The sequence below is a fragment of the Syngnathus typhle genome, linkage group LG11 (genome assembly GCF_033458585.1).
Source record: "Syngnathus typhle isolate RoL2023-S1 ecotype Sweden linkage group LG11, RoL_Styp_1.0, whole genome shotgun sequence".
Lineage (NCBI taxonomy): Eukaryota > Metazoa > Chordata > Actinopteri > Syngnathiformes > Syngnathidae > Syngnathus > Syngnathus typhle.
In genome coordinates this window covers 5,535,872-5,553,577 of record NC_083748.1, presented here as the reverse complement: position 1 = coordinate 5,553,577, position 17,706 = coordinate 5,535,872, and the positions used below count along the sequence as shown (strand labels likewise).

Genomic DNA, 17,706 nt, shown 5'->3' with positions numbered 1-17,706 from the left:
GTTGGAATGATTGTTTGGACATGTAAGCACTTGCAGAAATTCATAGAAATAGTGTTACAAATTGATAATTATACACTTCCTACATTGTTGAAACAATGTTTATCATTATTGTCATCAATCATTAACATGATCAGTGTCTGAACATTAATGACAATAATACATATGCAGTTTACGTAAATAAAGGCAAATTGTAGCTTTTTTGTAAGTTTCATTTTCTTTAATGGCATTGATCATAAAACAAGTCTGTGAAATTTTAATTACTAGTACAAAATTGCTCAGGGACAGATTTGCGCTTCATAATTGGGTGTTTCATTTTTTTTATGTAAAGGCTTCTGTAAAGCATCCATTCTACAAGCAACATTATACTTGGAAGTTACCCACTATAACTTATAACTTACCCACTAACTAATTAATTTACCAGATAAGACATAAGAATGTTTAGAAACACACCATCTTCTCATTGAGTTTTTTATTGACTAGATCTCAGAGAGCACATGTTCTCATAACTAGTTAATTGTAGCTCTGAATAAATCTTAATGTTATTTTTACTTTAGATTAAAAAAATAATAATTTCAGTGCTTCAGCTTTGCTTGTCATGATTTCTGGATATCCTGTTTTTGAGGGTGTAAATTTACTGTGGCAATGGCTGTCTGAAGTTTTTCCCTGCAAAACAAGCTTCATCTCCCAGCTCCTCTTCAATTCTACAATACAAATGCTTTCAATTAGTTTCACGCACAGGTTATTTGTGCTTTTGAGAAAGACACAACACAGAATCAACTCAGGCATGCAACACCATTCAGTCGCAAATAACACTCTGAAATCACTCTCCCGCCTGCATGCATGCCATTTAATTCTTTGGTGTGTAACGCATGAATGCACGAGGCATTATATAACATGCCTTTTTCTCTGAGTAGTGCTCAGCAAAGAAATGCAGCAGAGAGAATATTGCCCGAGAGGGATTAGCTGCAATACATTCAAATACATTCATTATATCAAATGAATATACAGTTAAATCTAAAGTGATTCATGAATTGGCTAAATTTTTGGCTAAAGATAATCATTATTTGTTTTAATGGGTATTTTTTAAGTGACAGGCGGCTTAGCTATAGTTAAGAGAAGCTAAAAAAAATGACAAAAATAATTCAATGTCCAAAATCATTCACGCCCAATGTTATAAATCTGAGAGTAACAAGTGATATGTGGGCTCCCTCTAGTGGTGTGCAAAAGTATCACTAAATTAAATACAAATAACATTTAACAACATTTAAGACAAGTGTTGCATACTGATATCTATTTGCTACCATGTTCAATAATCGTTGATTATAATTATGAGAAATCCACAAAGACAGGTGTTTTTGCAGATTTTTTTAAAATTTCACAAATGGTAAAAAAAAAAGGATGGATGACCCACCTGAGAATCTGATTATATTTGGCCAAACGCTCAGAGCGACAAGGTGCCCCAGTCTTGATCTGAAAGTGTAGAAATAGTGTGTTGTGTTGGGCCTTAGTTCCCTTAGACAGCATTTTGAGTTTTCATCGCTCCTGGCGTCTACCTGCCCAGTGCACAGGCCGACCACCAAATCCGCGATGAAGGTGTCCTCCGTCTCTCCAGAGCGATGGCTTACCATCACTCCCCAGCCGCTCTCCTGGGCCATCTTGCACCTGAAAAAACAAGAAGAAATTATTTATTCCCTCCAGGTGAGCCACCCTAGATTGTTACAAATCAACTTACGCTTGCATGGATTCTGTTACGGTGCCAATCTGGTTGACTTTAAGCAGCAGGCAGTTGCAGGCCTTCTCCTCCACAGCCTTGCAAATGCGAGTCGGGTTGGTCACGGTGAGATCGTCTCCGACAACCTGGATGTCGGTGCCGGCCGTGAAGTCGCTCCACGCGGCCCAGTCGTCTTGGTCAAATGGGTCCTCGATGGACACCACTGTGAATTGAGAAATGTGTGCTGTTGAATCGCATGTAAACAAACAGCGTGTTAAGCAGAGGGTGACCTGGATAATCCTTCACAAAGCTCTTGTAGAGGTCAGCGAGCTCTTCGGGAGCAATGTAGCGCGAGGGATCGTCGGGAGACTTGAAGTCGAGATCGTATTTTCCCTCCCGGTAGAATTCAGAGGCTGCCACGTCCATGCCAATCACAACCTCGTCGGTGTATCCCGCTTTGGCAATAGCCTCCTTTATCAACTCCAGTGCTGAAGTGTCAAATTTGAAGAAAAGGACAGGAAATGACGCTGCATGTAACATGAGTCAAGCGTGCTTACCTTCCTGGTTCTCCAAAATATTTGGAGCAAAGCCCCCTTCGTCGCCTACATTGGTGGCATCCTGCCCGTACTTCTTCTTGATGACATTTTTGAGATTGTGGTAGACCTCGGCTCCGATGCGCATGGCGTCCCTGAAGGTGCTGGCGCCAACCGGAAGGATCATGAATTCTTGCATGGCAAGCTTGTTGCCTGCATGGGAGCCGCCGTTGATCACATTGAAGGCCTGGTGGCAGTGAGGAACAAGAGCTGTATTAATTGTTTCAAATTTCAAAGACATGCTGTGATTTATCGGGGGCACAGTGAGTCGCTTTTAGGGTGGGGGATACGGTGTGAGCAAATGAGGACTACAAGGTCTCACCGGTACAGGCAAGATGACTTTGGGGTTTCCTGCCAGGTCAGCAATGTGACGATATAGAGGGACTCCTTTCTCTGCGGCGCCTGCTTTGCAAACGGCCAGTGACACACCCAGAATGGCGTTGGCACCGAAGTTAGCTAAAAAAAAATAATTACATACATGTGAATTGGAAGTCTGCATGTATACAGTACAATTCTTTGCCCATACAAGTTGATTCACATTTGATTCACATCAGTCTGGATGTTATTGAGTAATTCAGAACACAGCCACATTCCAGTCATAAGAGGGCTTGAAAATTGTCCAACCACATTGTTTCAATCATTTATTTCTACTTCCCCTGTTGAAATGATTTTTTTTTCTATTGGCCTGTACAGGGTATGAGTCACGTTTATGGTGGAAAAAGTCATTAAAAGATTTATCTTGTTCTCATTTTTCTCTGTCTATCTATCCATTGCATTAGAGTGGGTGTTTTTTCTTTCATTATTCACAAAATTAAAAGAAAAGACATACGACACTTAGCCATTTGGACCTAAGGGTGTTTAAGGCCACACTAAAAATAAAATGTCATAAAAAAATAGAAGCTACAACAGAAAGGATTGCCATTTACATTTGTTCTCCGTGCCATCCAGGTCGATCATCATCTGGTCAATTTTGTCTTGCTCGACAACAGATACATCCTGAAAAGTAGCAAATGAACACATCAATACGATGTCAAAAATAGTAACCAAATTCAATACAAGAATGATGAACTTCTTACTTGGTCAACAAGTGCAGGTGCAATAGATGAATTTATATTCTCGACTGCCTTTGAGACGCCTGTGGTTACGAAAAGTAAATATCAAATTTGAGTCAATAATTCAGCATCACATTCAACTATGATATTTGACACTTTGACCTCACCTACTGGAACATTTACTGTTTTTGTATTTAGGAAAAGGTCTGCTTTATAAATAATAATCATTTAACAGTCCCACCGTGGACTAAAAGGTGCAAACCTTTGCCAAGGTAGCGTGTCTTGTCGTTGTCCCGCAGCTCCAACGCTTCATAGATTCCCGTTGATGCACCGCTTGGTACAGCTGCCCTGAACAAACCTAAGAATACCGCAGACAAGAACTATGGAAATTACAAAAATCACCATTTTCAATCTTCTTACCTTTTGCAGTGTAAAGGTCAACCTCCACTGTGGGGTTCCCACGGGAGTCAAAGATCTCTCGGGCATGGATTTTGAGAATTGACATGATGGAGCACTTTGACATGAAGGAGAAAGATGAATGAGTTATATCAAGCTGTCTCTTAACAAGGATATACACAATATCAACACAGTAATATTAAGTAGAAGCAAAACATCTTGGCTATAAATTTTGTTTCAGAAAATATGTCAGACTCACCTCTTTTATTGACTCTTTCCTAAGTGAGACTTCCACGCAAAATACCTTGACCTGTCTTCAGGTTTAGTATGCTGCTCCTCTCCAAATTGGATTAGGATGTCCTCATCTGATTAGTCACATGACAGTTCACCAGTGCAGTGGCTGCATCTGTCTCGGCAAAAGTAGCTCTTGCCCATCTTAAACGGTTAAAGACGATTGCAAAGTGCAAACTACAATGACAAATACAATTGAACGAAATGCAATTGGTTTCAAAGTTGTGAATGTGCACTGATGCTACCTGGAGGTCAAATTAGGAACAACACATTAACTGGCGTGCATAAATCCACTTGTCCAATAGGGGGCAGCAACGTATACTTGTTTTCGACATACGGCGGAAATGGCGTGCAAAACCGGAAGCAGATCCTCTGGAGAAAGCATTTGAATTACCGTGCGGACGAAGTGTGGTTAAAATTGTGTGTGTTTTCAATATATTTGATAACATTATGTCAGGGATACCTCCAGATACATGGCAGCCTCCCACTATTTCACTGGAGACAACGTATGTTTTTTTAAAAACTAATTTAACGCTAACACGTTTAGTAGTCTCTGCTGATATGTTCTGTATAAATACTTTCCTCTACTTCTGTCCTTTACGTCTCAATCGTTTGTAACAATTTAGTTGTTTTCTTTTAAATCCTTGCATGAATGTTAATGTAACTCTTACATGCAAAAATACATTGCACCGCAGGATGGGGACAATTGTGTTGGAACTATACTGGAACCATGCACCCAAAACCTGCAAAAACTTTGCTGAACTGGTTAGAAGAGGATACTACAATAACACAAAGTTCCACAGGATAATACAAAACTTCATGGTGCAGGGTGGTGACCCTACTGGAACAGGTTGGTTCATCACTGTCTTGCAATACAAATCTGACATCTGTCTACCCATTGGCAAATGGCGAGATAATTGAAACACTGAGATTTTAATCAAAGCTTCTTATAATAAACTCACTCATAGTATGTATATCTTTTCTAGGTCGGGGTGGTGCCTCCATATTTGGAAAACAGTTTGAAGATGAGCTCCATCCAGATCTTAAATTCACTGGTAAGCCACGGTTCAGTCAGAAATCATCCATCCATTTCCCGTACCGCTGTATCCCCACGGGGGTCGCGGGCTTGCTGTATTCCAGCTGTCATCGGGCAGTAGGCGGGGGACACCCTGAACCGGTTGCCAGCCAATCGCAGGGCACACAGAGAAGAACAACCATCCGCACACGCGCCCACACGGGGAGAACATGCAAACTCCACACAGGGAGGGCCGGAGGTGGAATTGAACCCGCACCCTCCGTACTGTGAGGCGGACGTGCTAGCCAGTGCGCCGCCGAGCCGCCCTAGTCAGAAATCAATTATGAATAAATGATTAGAAATTCTGTCACATTTACACATACAAAAATGTGGTGAACGGCTAAATCTAAAGAGCGTCAAAATTAACATCCTTTGTTAAGGTTGCCCTGTATATGTACTCTGACTTTTTTTTCCCTCATTAGGCGCTGGTATAATAGCTATGGCCAATGCAGGACCAGATTCAAATGGAAGTCAGTTTTTCCTCACGCTCAGACCCACTCAGTGGTTGGATGGAAAGCACAGCATTTTTGGAAGGGTTCAGCAGGGGATTGGAGTACTGAGCCGGATTGGGTTGGTGGAAACCAAAGGGCAAGATCGACCTGTTGATGATGTAAAGATTATCTCTGCCACTGTGTCCAACTAATTTTTTTTCAATAAATACTTTTTAAAGGACTTTCTGTTTTCATTTTTTAACTGCATAAGTAGACAAAAGTAATTGAGGAACAAAATTGGATTATAATTTATATAACTCAATTTCTTCTAATGGAAAATTCACGATATCATAAAATATTTTGAAATTTTGGATTTCATCATACAGATTTAGTCACATAAGTGAATAATAAATCGATCAATAAAACTTCAAGAAACTTTTATTAAAGTTATTATAGATACTATTAAAAATAATACAGCCAGCAACAGGCTAAACACTTTGAGGCAGACTTGGAACTTGGAAGCCATATCTGAGTTGAATTTTTATAAGATAATACAAGACAACATATTTGTCCCTATGTGCCTCATTCACTGCCAGTCCGGTTAAAATGGATCTTTGACATTTATAGCCGTCAATGGCAGTGATTAGTCAGAGGTAAAGCTGGCATAACTTTCACGCCTGATGTCTACTTTTAAAAGGAGAAAGAAAATTAACATTTCCAGTGAATTTGGTTTGATCCTCTATCATAATAACTGACCCAGAATTGGGCAATCTTTCATGGCCTGCATGACTTATTATGTGTGTGTGTGTGTGTGTGTGGGGGGGGGGGGGGCTTTACAAGTAAGATTCTAATAGTCCCTTCTAGTCATTCTGCAAGTGTGCAGAATTGTTTTACTTGTGAATACATAGTGTACTAGTAGATAGGTCTCAAGGATATTGGAGAAATGCTCAAAACTGCATTCCATTAGTCTGCAGTAACTTCTGACTTGCACAAACGAGGCGCTGTTTGTAGCAAACCGAGGCTGAGCCTACGCTCTGACAGCCTCCGCCTGTGTGGATTCTTTTCCGTAGCAACAAAAAAAAAAAAAACTTCCATGGCCCAATGGCTGCATTTAGTCTTTTGCCACCCCCCAAAGTGACAAACCACCACAAACGTGACACCCCAACAGTCCACTTCCCTGATGAAGAAAAAATAGAACTTTCAATGCAAAAATAAAGAAGAGAATGCTTGCTTGATGGGGAAACTCCGTTTATAGCAAAGTAGAAAATATGCATAGGTTTGAATTTATGAGTTAGTCTGCTTGTTTTGTAACATGCTTATGCATGCTGTTTGGCTTGCATTCTACAAAAGTGCAGGCAGTGTGGGGAAGGTGCCAAGAGGGAAATGAAGTGGAAATGGCCAAACTGGCGCTGTGACACCCAGCAGTGCGCACGTGGTCAGATGAGGGACAAATTCAACTAACTAGATGGTGCAGGGAACTAAGCCAAGTCTTGCAATACCCCCTATGGGTCCAATAAACAGAGAGTGACTAGGAAAGAGAGTGGCTCTGTCATCAAAATGGCGGGCTACACTGGAAAAGCACACAGAATACACATTTAGACAGAATGCAAAACAACATTCCATACCTGATGATCAGGCCTGCCAAGTTAAGACTCAAATGGAAACAGGGATGGTAAAACTTAGGCTGGTAAAATAACCCAAATAAAGAAATGTCTGTGCGGACACTGTGTGCTTGGAGGACACAAAAAACATGAGGTTAGTTAGGGTACAGTACACACATTATGATTTTTAAGGATCTGCAAGTGAGATCTTCCTGACTTTATCGTGTGCGGTGTACAAGAAATAACCAGCACAGCGCCCTTTACATGTAATAATCGGAGCACCATTTTTCTCCCCCCAATCCAGATATTCGCATTTGGTGTAGTATCAACTCTGACCTGTGAGAGGCAGCATAGTGCTACAGGGCACACAGACTGCCTGAAAATACAAAAAAGAAGAACGCGAAGTAGTGGTGGTGGTAGTAGTAGTACAGAAGTAGATGAATTGTTGTTAGCTAGCGGTTGTAAACCTTTCTGCTTGTCATTTCAATTTGAATTTTCCCATGAAGTCACACATCTCTTGACATGTCCGTGGCCACCATGTTAGAGGTTGATGTGTTTCTGTTTTGCTCCGGTGCTTATTCAGAGCCCCTGCTGTTTTCATTCTATTTGTAGCCCCTGGGTTCCGTCTAAGAAAGCACGGCATTTCCTTTGACTGCTATGCAGATAATAGTTGGATCTATGAGTGGTTAGTCCTTTAGCCCACTTATGGGAGTAAACTTCTTGGACTTCAACATTGGATATTGGCCAAATGTTGCTGCGGTATTATGTTAAACATGTAGGATTCTTTATACACTCTCAACTTTCTGGCACGTAGCACATCCTAGAAATTTTATAACAGTTGATATTAACTGACCAGGGTAGTTATACAGGAAAAACAAACACAACTTGGTCAAGTGGTCTTTGTATTTTAAGCCTATCCTCCCGATCTCGACCTTCAACATGGCGGACAAACCAATAGCCATCACATGAGCAAAAGGTGTCAATGCAAACACTCAACACTTTACTTTGAGTCCGGCAACAGAATTAGCTTCAGGTCGCTTCCTAATTGGCTTTCATTTAGTTTGACGTCACAATTGCAGAACCTCTACCTTAACCAAAATTGTTGTTGAACAAAAACGTAAGGATTTACTGTCAGAAATGTTGAACACGTTTGACATTTCCGGGAAGAGAAAAAAACAAACCTTTTAGCACACTTCAACACACTCTTCACTACAGGTTAACCTTCCAGACACATCCAACAGTTGGGCATTAGCTGATTTTTGGAAAGAAAAAAAAAAAAAAAAGACAGAAAATGCTCAAAAGTGTGTGTGTGTGTGTCAGTGTCTTTGGCAAAGGTCATTTGCATTTGTACAGTATAACACAGAGATGAGAAGATCAGAACATTCTGCCCCAAAATGGGTTGCTGCGTCTGGAATGACTGACGGAAGCCATAACATTAACACTCGTAACAGTGTAAAAATACGACTATATCAAAATTCTCTACATGAGATATAAATGTCAAAACAACAAAACAGTGTGTTAGAAAATCCTCCCAAGTCTTTTTTGTAACTGAAACATGGTAGTAAATAAAGCGAAGCTAAGCGCTAATGCAAAACAGAGATAATCCTTTGGTGCAGTCTGAACTGAGACCGAGTGATATGAGTAACTTGCATATTTGCAGTTCTACTTTTTTTGTTTTGTTATTAGAAGCCCATTTTCCCCCAACATTTTGGCCCCTTTCCGAATTGTGGAACCTTAGTGGCTATTAATGCTCAAACGGCTCTCTTTCAACAGGTTTGAGCATATCCACCCCACGATGCACACTAGTACACTGAATTGTCCTTATTGTAGGACAATTCAGTGCACTAGTACAGTGACTATCAACGGTTGGCCCGCGGCCCTCTCGTGATCTGTGGCGATATTGCACGTGGTCCGTGAAATTGGAAATGGAAAATAATTGTAACATTTTCAAAAATAAAATGGATTTCGTATTTAGACTCGATTTATTTTCCAGCTAATTTTGTGAATAATTTACCCATCCAAATTATGTCAAATGTAGATGAGATTTCCAAAATTGACAGCCATGCAAATAGCCTGTATAGGTCTATTCTACTTAAGTGCAAATTAAAATAACATTCCGCCAAAGCAGTGGTCCACGAGTTGCTTTTTGGTTATAATGGTGGTCCCTTGGACAAAACCAGTTGAAAATCCCTGCACTAGTAGTACGACTGTGTCTGCTAGCAACCTTTTTCCACATACTAGTATGACGACTATGGCATACTAGTAGGACAAGTAGGACAAATTATGGTACTAAGGCACTTTGCTTCTAAACTGTCTGGAAGAGCGGCTCTAATAGCACGGCCCAGTGGGGATCTCACAGTGTTCCAGATTAGCCACTCTGGGCCTGGTTTTGTCCTACTAATCAAAGTTGTCCTAATAGTGTGCAAACATACAGTAGTACATTACGATTAAGACACAAAACAATCTCTTACCTTTAATAAGGAATGAGATGGATGTAGTAGAAACCTCACAAATCTCATTTATGTAAGACTAGCTGTCACACAATTGTAAATAGAAGTAAAGCACTAAAATAACAGTTGAACCTTTGGTGTTGTCTGAACTGAGGTCTAGTCAAATATATTTAATTGGTGTTTACCTTTTTTGAGACATCAGAAACCCGTGTCTCTTTTTTTCCAATTTTGGTCCCTTTCCAAATTGTCAAACCATGGGTTTAACGTGATTAAATGGTGTTTGTGAAAGATGGCACGAAAACAATATTTTGATTTTAGACATGGCTATGGCACTTGAACACAAAACCAGGTAGAAGAGTTTTTCCAGGTTTACCCGCCCCCTAAAAAAAATCTACGAATGCCAAACCACAAATAAGCGGAGGTTCACTCCTATGCTGTAGCGTAATAAAAACACTTTCAATAGACTCATTTGTAAAAATTTTAAAAACGTTTTCTAACTTAGTTTTTTTTGCGTACCCATATACTGCATAGAATAGCTGACCTAATTTTAGTAAACAACCTGATCTAATATATATACTGTACGTACAGTATATATGTATCAATTCAACGGAGGCTATTTTATCGAATATTACTGTTTTTTGCCATCATCGGGAACGTTTAGCGCAATGCGAAGAGTCGCCATTTCCTTCGCCATCACTGGGAGATCGTCTGCACATTGGGTGCTTGTCTTCAGACGCTACGGGCACACAAGGGTGTGACATTTTGTTAAGGAGCAACAACATAAAGCGACGGCGGCTCACTGAAGCACCAACCTGCCAAAAGGTACCCTTTCCTTTGGCCAATTTGTAGATCATGGCAGAAGGAATCAGAAAGAGTGACGACAAAGCAAGGAACCAGCCGATCCAATAGGCCCAACGAGGATACACATACGTGTTGTTGTACCTGAGAGGTGTGTATCTCAGCATCAAAAACACAAGTGTTCCCTGTAAAAGAAGACAAAATGTTTTATGAGATCAACGCAATTAAAAGTGAGGCGTGATGTTTTGCTTTGCTGCACTTACACTGCATATCATAGGTGTGACGTAGAGCCAGCAGTACTTAATCAATGTCAGAGGTTTGTATCCGATCATATCCTCAATGTTGTCGCTGAAGCGATCAGCACCTAAAAAGACAAACGCATTTTGATGAGAGTGATTACTCTTCGTTAAGTGATTTTAATTTTGCGCGAATAAATAGACCTGCTTAGTCTTCCGAAATAGAGCCCATAATATGTGATCCAAAAGATATGTATACTCTATTTTAAATATAGCTCTACAAGGTTGAAATAGTATACCAGAGCCTGTGGTTATTTTTATCAGACAGCGTGTCTGTCGTCTGCGTCAAAATAAATAACATGATGGTCGCTTACACTCAGATAAATGTAGAATTAAATCATACTTCGATTATTAACACTACATGATGAATGATAATTGTGTTTTGAAGCAAGTAAGTGCATAACTATTTAGTGTTAAGAATGTCTTGCCATAAATCCACCCGATAACCACTGACTGGAGGATGGCCATCAAAAGAAGGGTGGGACCACTGCAGACGTAGTGATCAAAAATCTGCAGAATGTAGGAGCCGGCCTACAACGGAAAGAGACAGTTTCTCATAAACCCAAACAGAAGGTTGGAAATGATGTTTCATTCATTTATGTACCAAACGTCATCGTGCTGGTATTCAATTTTGTGCCAGCCCGGTCACATTTTGAAATGGGACGGCGTCCCATTATGAAATCAATATTAGGGTATGGCAAACCCTGCATGTTGAAACAAACTCAGCAAAGGTCTATGAAGCCTGGCAGCCATTTGAAGCCAAAAACAAAGCGATATCCCATTGGTGGGATTAGGCAATGTCTTGAGTTACGAGTCGCACGACTTTCAAGTTTTAGGGGTGTGAGTTGTTGTTCAGCAGAATTTGGAGATGTTCCAAAAACAATTGAATTCTTTTCATTGTATTAAAAAAATGTTTACTCTATGTTTTGTATCAACTTGTTAAAAGTATGATACAAACATTCTGGATGATTAAGGCTTTTCCATTCATTTTAATGGGGGAAGGATCATTTAAAATATGATAAAATATCGGGACAGACAGATAATTAGTGAATAATTTGTACGATTGAAGGGTCGAAATAATTGATGGGAATAACTTTTTGCACCTCAATAACATCAGTTTCCCATATAAAAAAAAAAAAGATAGCCTCATTACCCTGACTTCTTACCTGTGACACCAATAAATTGCCAAAGAGATAGCAAAAAACACAGATTAGCAATAAAAGGAGCTCTCTGCGATATCCTTTTTGGATCTGGTCAGGGTACATATCCGTTATAGAGGTCATGATGCTTTCGAGTCCAGCAAACTAAGGAAAAAAAAGACAAGCGGTCAGCTAACTCCAGAAACATCCCATCCGAGGTTTCAACTGACCTGACCATCGATTCCCAGCAGAATGATCATTGTGAAAAAACACACAGACCAGACTTGAGGCCATGGCAGGAGGCTGATTGCTTGTGGGTATACGATGAAAACAAGTCCTGGGCCTGCATAAACCAGCCCAAAGTTTAAGTAGAGGCTCTGCCACTTTTGCATTTTGGCATGCATGACTGGTGAGGTCATACCTGATTCTGCTACCAAAGCGATGTCCACACCCTGTTTTTGGGACATGTAGCCCAGAACTGAGAAAATAGCAAATCCACCAATGAAGCTGGTTCCACTGTTCAGCAAACAGAGAAAGAAGGAATCCCTGGAAAGTGCCAGAAAATATCAATGAGCAGCGGTTTTATGGCCAGTGAACTATAAAAGAGCAATTTTAATCACAGACAAATAATGCATTGTACTAATCAAGTTTGAAACCACATTTGATCAATTACTGTGCTGGACAAAACAATTTGTATAACAGGATTGAAAATGATAACTAAAAGTTCACAAAACAAAATAAGTTAAGAATTCAAATGCAAAAGCAGACATCTGCATTTTTTTTTATGAAATGACCAAAATTTGTTTTAAAAATGACAGTTTTGGGTTAAGGCTACGATTTTTGCATTTAGGGTGTTCTAAGTTAATGTTTTTATAAAATGAGGAAGGTAATTTTGAGAAAAAAAAAATCACCACACAGTCTTTTATTTCATTTCGTTCCAAAATCAGACAACTCCAAGATAATAATTTTCCTGAACATTTTGTTACGTGATAGCTTTTGCGCTTCGTATCGTAAAATGGCCTCATGTAAAATAAAAGTTGCTCACCTGTAGCAATTGTTGTTATACTTGTTATAGCTCCCAAGTGTGGTCAGACATCCCAAGCATATGGCGTAGGAATAGAAAATCTGAGTTCCAGCATCCATCCATACCTATCACATGAAAAACAGCATTTATAAACAAAATGACCTCACACTAATTTTTTGCTGAGCGTCAATATCTATTTACTACCTGTGGATCGGCGAGCCGTGACGGATTGGGGTACAGGTAGTACTTGATGCCAAGCAGGGCACCTGGAAGGCTCATTCCTCTGACGAACAAAACCACTAACATGACGAAAGGGAAGGTTGCTGTGAAGTAGGTGGCCTAAATCGACCAATAAAAAGTATTACAAAAAAATAAAAACAGCAATCGGTGATAGCTGATACTTGTTTTACCACGACACAAAGTGTCAAGGACAAACAGGATGGCGACAGAGCCTATTTTCAGTTTACGCCTGGCTGTATGTCCCCACTGATGTTGATACAGCTCGGCTCAGACAGTGAACGGGCAGCGCCGGTGTCTGCCGTTGCTGTTTCGACAAGCATTAGGAAGAACAAACTGTCCTCAAAGCACAGATACTTTATCTAAAACAGACTCGATTCAACAATCCCTTTGGCGCACAAAGTGTAGCTTTCTGGAGGTGAAGAAATTGCACGTCAAATAGACGACGTTGAGTTCATCTGGTTTGGAACTGCGTTTCAAGTTTCGTGAGAGCCTTGCCCCAGCGGGGTGTAACTCTGCCCTGACGAAATAGGCCCGATAACCATGAAAGAATCCCCGAGTCACAAGGGTCGTTGTGAAAGGGAGCGCAAAAAAAAAAAGGATACCCGTAAATAACACTGTACACTTTGTACGAGTAGATTATATAATGACATTCTGGGATTTTTTTTTTTTTTTTTTTTGCTTATGGCTCCTTTAGGATACTGGTGCTGTTTGGAAAATGAAGCCACTTCTCATGTTATTCTTTCCGAATGCACAATAATAAAAGATGGGCGGGTGAAAGAAGTCATGCAGGGATGACCGGCAAACATCTCACTGCTGCAAATGAAAATCACGTCAACAACTTTCGACATCAAAGAAAATATATCCAGCCGTGCACATAAATTATGCAATGCATCAGAGGAAGAGGAATTGAATTTTTGTTTGAGTATTATTTGGCAAACAGCTATACAATGGATTTTATGCCTAAACTATTAAGGAGTACTTTGGGGCTCCAGAGAAGAGTGGCCAGAGTGAACACGCACATTAAGCAACAGGGGTCAATTTTGGAATTGGCGGGGCCATGAGACATGTGGACCGTAATTCATCCACCACCTGTGGCAAGCATCCTTACTTCCCGTCACTGGCCATATATATTGTGAAGTTACCAAGACAGAGTGGAAAAAGACTCCCAGGTGTTAAACCCAAGGTTCGAGGACCGCATCCGACCAGCTGCATCATTTTATGGATGCCTACTGAAGTCTTGTTCATTTCACAGATTTTTTTTCTCTCTCCTTTTAATTATTTAATATTAAAAGTTTTTTTTCCTCCACCAAATAACCACAATTGCACAACTAAACCTTAATTTTATTGAGGTCAGCTATGAAAAAACAGGCGTTGACCTGCAGATGCAAGTAGCTAAGTGCAAGCTGGCCCTGAGAAAAATGGAATATTAGATTATTTTGGAGAGGTGTTACATATTTCCTAAGATGAACATTTGTTTTGGATTTGGAACTACTTGGAAGTCAGCTATCTTTCAGAGGAGATCGTGGCCAACTTTGGAAGCTGAGCAGGACAGAATGTTCATCTTCAGTATTTGTAGCATTGCGTCTTTCTTACCTTCCCAGTGGATCGCACCCCCTTCCAGACGCAAAAGTAGCAGATGAGCCAAGCAAGAAGAAGGCACAAAGAAAGCTCCCATTGGATCTTTCCCAAAACTTCAATGCCAGGGGAGATGTTTAGCACGCGTCGTCTGTAAGCAAATCAGTTCTTGAATAAATAAAAAACTAAAATAAACTAAATAAATCAATAAAACCTACTATGGTGGATAGCCATATTCTACGGACTTCCCGAGATATTCTTATCCACCCCATTGCCCCCCCCCAAAAGGAAAAACCCTAGCTGCCCCAGTGTAACTTCTCCCATGTCTGTTCAATATCTGTTAATTGTTCCAATCATTCTTTTAAAAGTGCAATTTGAAGTTGCAATATGGATTTCCATGAAGCACCCAGGACTCCACTATTTTAGTCTTCCAAATGTGCACTTCTATATAACTTTAAAAAGTATTGAACCCCAAATAAATGACTTACCGCCAAAACTCTACAACAGATGATGATATATTCACGTTGGAAGTCCAGTTGGAAGAATAGTTGGTCAATACAACGCAGGAGTCTAAAATATCAAAGCTACACGTTAGACACAGACATTTGATTTTTAGCAGCACGACAACAAAATAAAACAATGCCGATATTTGATGCGGCGTGTAATTTTAGTACTTGTGTTCCACGTGTTATCACACGTTGCCCATGGCATCTCTTTGGAGAAAGATGAGAAGAGGTAGAGAAACGCCCAGGCTAAAATGACCATGTAGCTTATGCAGCCATAGAAAAGGATGAGTTGACCGGCGTATCCAATGCCTGGAAATAACAACTCACGTTAAAACAATTTCTTTATCCTGCTTGTTCTTTTGAGAAGAAAAAAGGTGCTTTGCCTTCAAATAAGGGGCAGATCTTCCTCCAGCACATGATTCCCCCTTGGCTAGTGTACTGGCCAAGAGCTGTCTCCAGAACAAAAAGAGGGACACCGCAAGCCCCGAGGAAGAGGATGTATGGAATGAAGAATGCTCCTGCAAGCAAAGGTAAAAAGGGTAAGCGGGACGAGACAGGATTTGAATAGTTACTAATCGTGACAGCCTTTCACTGAGCTGCCTTAGGATATGTTCCTTTTTCGTAAGGAACCTTGCCTGATACTTACTTAACTAGTTGTGCAACTTATGTCATGAAAATTTGGGATGAGGTCGCGGGAGCAGTTACACAAATTCCACCTGCATAATGCCACTAACATCACTTCCTTATGCCTGCTCTTTTTGTTTTGTTTTTTGTTCACCTGCGTGCTCTGCCCAGTCAAAGAAAAGACATAAACATAACGATGCTCCTCTTTTGGATATAAACTGAATGGGCTGCCAAAACCAAAACAAAACAAAAAATGGTTGCAGTTCAGTTTTGATGGGCAAAGTTTTGTGTGCGTAAAAACACAACATAACTCTAATGATTAGGAGGATACAAAATTTCCGGCTTTTGGTGTTCAGCCAAGAATGTGACTTGGACACGTGCAACGTTATTTTTTTAGTCTTTTACAAGCTGTCAAAGCAATTTTCCTCTAATGTGTAGCAGAGGGCACACAGAAAGATTAGCATTGCAGGGGACGGCTCCCAGGGACTTGGCAGAGGCTGTAGTTTACTTTTACTAATGGTCGGCTGAGAAAAAGGAAAAAAAAAGCCATTTTATTTGTGAGGGTGATAACCTTTGCTCATTAAGGGAAAAAGTGCGCGCGCGCTCCTTACATCAAAAGTAAATAAAATGCAGAAACACATTTTAAAGTTTAAAAACTGTTTTCATGCAAGCAGTAGAGATGCGTTTTTTTTAAAGGTGTTATATTTATATCCTGGATTAAAAACAAATAACTCTTACCACCGCCGTTCTTGTAGCATAAATAAGGAAACCTCCAAATATTTCCAAGTCCGATAATTGCACCAGCCACTGACAGGATGAACTCGCTTTTGGTCGCCCACTTGCCACGCTCTTTAAGTCTTTGTGGGGATGTCTTAGGAGAAACGTAGCAAATCCTTCCGAGCGAGTCTGCCATGCCGCTTGCTGAGTACTCTGATCGTGGGGGAGATGCAATCTCTTGGTTCGAGGTTGGACTGGATGGGAAACTGTCTCATAACGGAGCTATGTAATGGATGCATAGCGGTTTGGCCGCAAGGGGGACCCCTAGAAAGGTGAAACAAACAAAAACGATACGGGACTCGAAATGCAAGACAAGCATGCGTGTGCGCGCGCGTGTCAAGGAACCAAAAGGACGATCAATTAAAGCTAATACAAAGCATATTTATTGCAAAAATATATATCCTTAATTTTTGTTATAGTCAATTGATTACATGACTTAACTCTGAGAATATGCTTTCTCCACTTTTCTTTGCAAAATTTATCATTGCTTGCTTTTACTTGCTTTTTTTTTTTATATCTGATTCCCTTTGCAGCTCTCTTCGCACAATCATTAAAAGTTAATATTAAATATCAATGTTTGCAAGTGGGATGGATGCAGTGAGACCAACAGGTTAAATAAATAGAAAATATTAATATTTCAAAGTCAAAGTCTGCTTTATTGTCAACGTCTTCAGATGCCGAGACACACAAAGAGATCGAAATTACGTGTGCTTAAGAAATGTTTTTTTTTAACCCAGCATTTTTCAGGCTACAAGCACCCATGAGAACATGTGGAGAAAGCGGTGGAGTTTGTGTAACTCTATAACTATCACTGCAAGTGCCATAGAACATGACGCGCGGAATATTTCTCAAGCGAAATAACACACAATATCTGCACCTGAAAATCTTGAATCCAGGCCAGGCAGAGCCATTTCCACTTTTTGAGACACCTTATTCTCAAAACATGCCATTTAAATGACTTCCATCTGTCTTTGTTATAGACAGGCCTATATTGAAGGAAAAAAAAGAAAAACATCTGTTGTGTCCCCCAGATATTGTTGCATTATTTTAAATACAGGTGCTACGGTTCAATCAGGTCTCGATTGTTATGATAAATGTGATCAGGCAGACAAATAGGGTCAAGCTGT

At 40.2% G+C, this 17,706-nt stretch overlaps 3 protein-coding genes across 4 annotated transcripts; 1 reads left to right on the top strand and 2 right to left on the bottom strand.

Annotated features, from left to right (window-relative positions):
• Positions 1–454: 454 nt before the first annotated feature.
• eno1b (enolase 1b, (alpha)) lies at positions 455–4,399 on the bottom strand. 2 transcript variants are annotated; one of them, XM_061292021.1, is made up of 12 exons: positions 4,012–4,399; positions 3,777–3,870; positions 3,619–3,714; positions 3,381–3,439; positions 3,231–3,300; positions 2,627–2,760; positions 2,269–2,491; positions 2,002–2,199; positions 1,733–1,934; positions 1,554–1,662; positions 1,412–1,470; positions 455–701 (listed from the first exon to the last, which is right to left on the bottom strand). In XM_061292021.1, exons 2-12 carry the CDS (start codon positions 3,859–3,861, stop codon positions 632–634), a joined length of 1,305 nt encoding a protein of 434 aa, XP_061148005.1. In that variant the 5' UTR covers positions 3,862–3,870; positions 4,012–4,399; the 3' UTR covers positions 455–631. The 2 variants fall into 2 exon arrangements, with proteins under 2 accessions (XP_061148005.1, XP_061148004.1); XM_061292020.1 differs by having other exon boundaries at positions 3,777–4,399.
• ppil1 (peptidylprolyl isomerase (cyclophilin)-like 1) lies at positions 4,384–5,791 on the top strand. Its single transcript, XM_061292042.1, has 4 exons — positions 4,384–4,549; positions 4,739–4,893; positions 5,030–5,098; positions 5,541–5,791. Exons 1-4 carry the CDS (start codon positions 4,494–4,496, stop codon positions 5,759–5,761), a joined length of 501 nt encoding a protein of 166 aa, XP_061148026.1. The 5' UTR covers positions 4,384–4,493; the 3' UTR covers positions 5,762–5,791.
• Positions 5,792–6,780: 989 nt separating this feature from the next.
• Positions 6,781–16,835, bottom strand: LOC133162658 (sodium- and chloride-dependent GABA transporter 2-like). Its single transcript, XM_061292012.1, has 14 exons — positions 16,541–16,835; positions 15,562–15,696; positions 15,347–15,487; positions 15,161–15,242; positions 14,691–14,823; positions 13,062–13,196; positions 12,879–12,982; positions 12,255–12,379; positions 12,064–12,176; positions 11,861–11,998; positions 11,123–11,225; positions 10,662–10,762; positions 10,413–10,583; positions 6,781–10,336 (listed from the first exon to the last, which is right to left on the bottom strand). The coding sequence occupies exons 1-14, from the start codon at positions 16,713–16,715 to the stop codon at positions 10,229–10,231; spliced, it is 1,764 nt and encodes a 587-aa protein (XP_061147996.1). The 5' UTR covers positions 16,716–16,835; the 3' UTR covers positions 6,781–10,228.
• Positions 16,836–17,706: the final 871 nt, after the last annotated feature.

What these genes read in the sequence shown, in the direction of transcription:
- eno1b (XM_061292020.1), bottom strand. Translation starts at nt 3,879, where the DNA reads ATGTCAAAGTGCTCCATCATGTCAATTCTCAAAATCCATGCCCGAGAG. An exon ending in GGATGGCACGGAGAACAAAT is followed by an intron (nt 2,761 to 3,230) that starts GTAAATGGCAAT and finishes ATTTTTTTTTAG; the next exon opens with CTAACTTCGGTGCCAACGCC. An exon ending in CTTTGTGAAGGATTATCCAG is followed by an intron (nt 1,935 to 2,001) that starts GTCACCCTCTGC and finishes CTCAATTCACAG; the next exon opens with TGGTGTCCATCGAGGACCCA.
- ppil1 (XM_061292042.1), top strand. Translation starts at nt 4,494, where the DNA reads ATGTCAGGGATACCTCCAGATACATGGCAGCCTCCCACTATTTCACTG. An exon ending in ACTATTTCACTGGAGACAAC is followed by an intron (nt 4,550 to 4,738) that starts GTATGTTTTTTT and finishes ATTGCACCGCAG; the next exon opens with GATGGGGACAATTGTGTTGG. An exon ending in TCCAGATCTTAAATTCACTG is followed by an intron (nt 5,099 to 5,540) that starts GTAAGCCACGGT and finishes TTCCCTCATTAG; the next exon opens with GCGCTGGTATAATAGCTATG.
- LOC133162658 (XM_061292012.1), bottom strand. Translation starts at nt 16,715, where the DNA reads ATGGCAGACTCGCTCGGAAGGATTTGCTACGTTTCTCCTAAGACATCC. An exon ending in TGATAACACGTGGAACACAA is followed by an intron (nt 15,243 to 15,346) that starts GTACTAAAATTA and finishes TTGATATTTTAG; the next exon opens with ACTCCTGCGTTGTATTGACC. An exon ending in GGTTATCGGGTGGATTTATG is followed by an intron (nt 10,763 to 11,122) that starts GCAAGACATTCT and finishes TTGTCTTTTTAG; the next exon opens with GTGCTGATCGCTTCAGCGAC.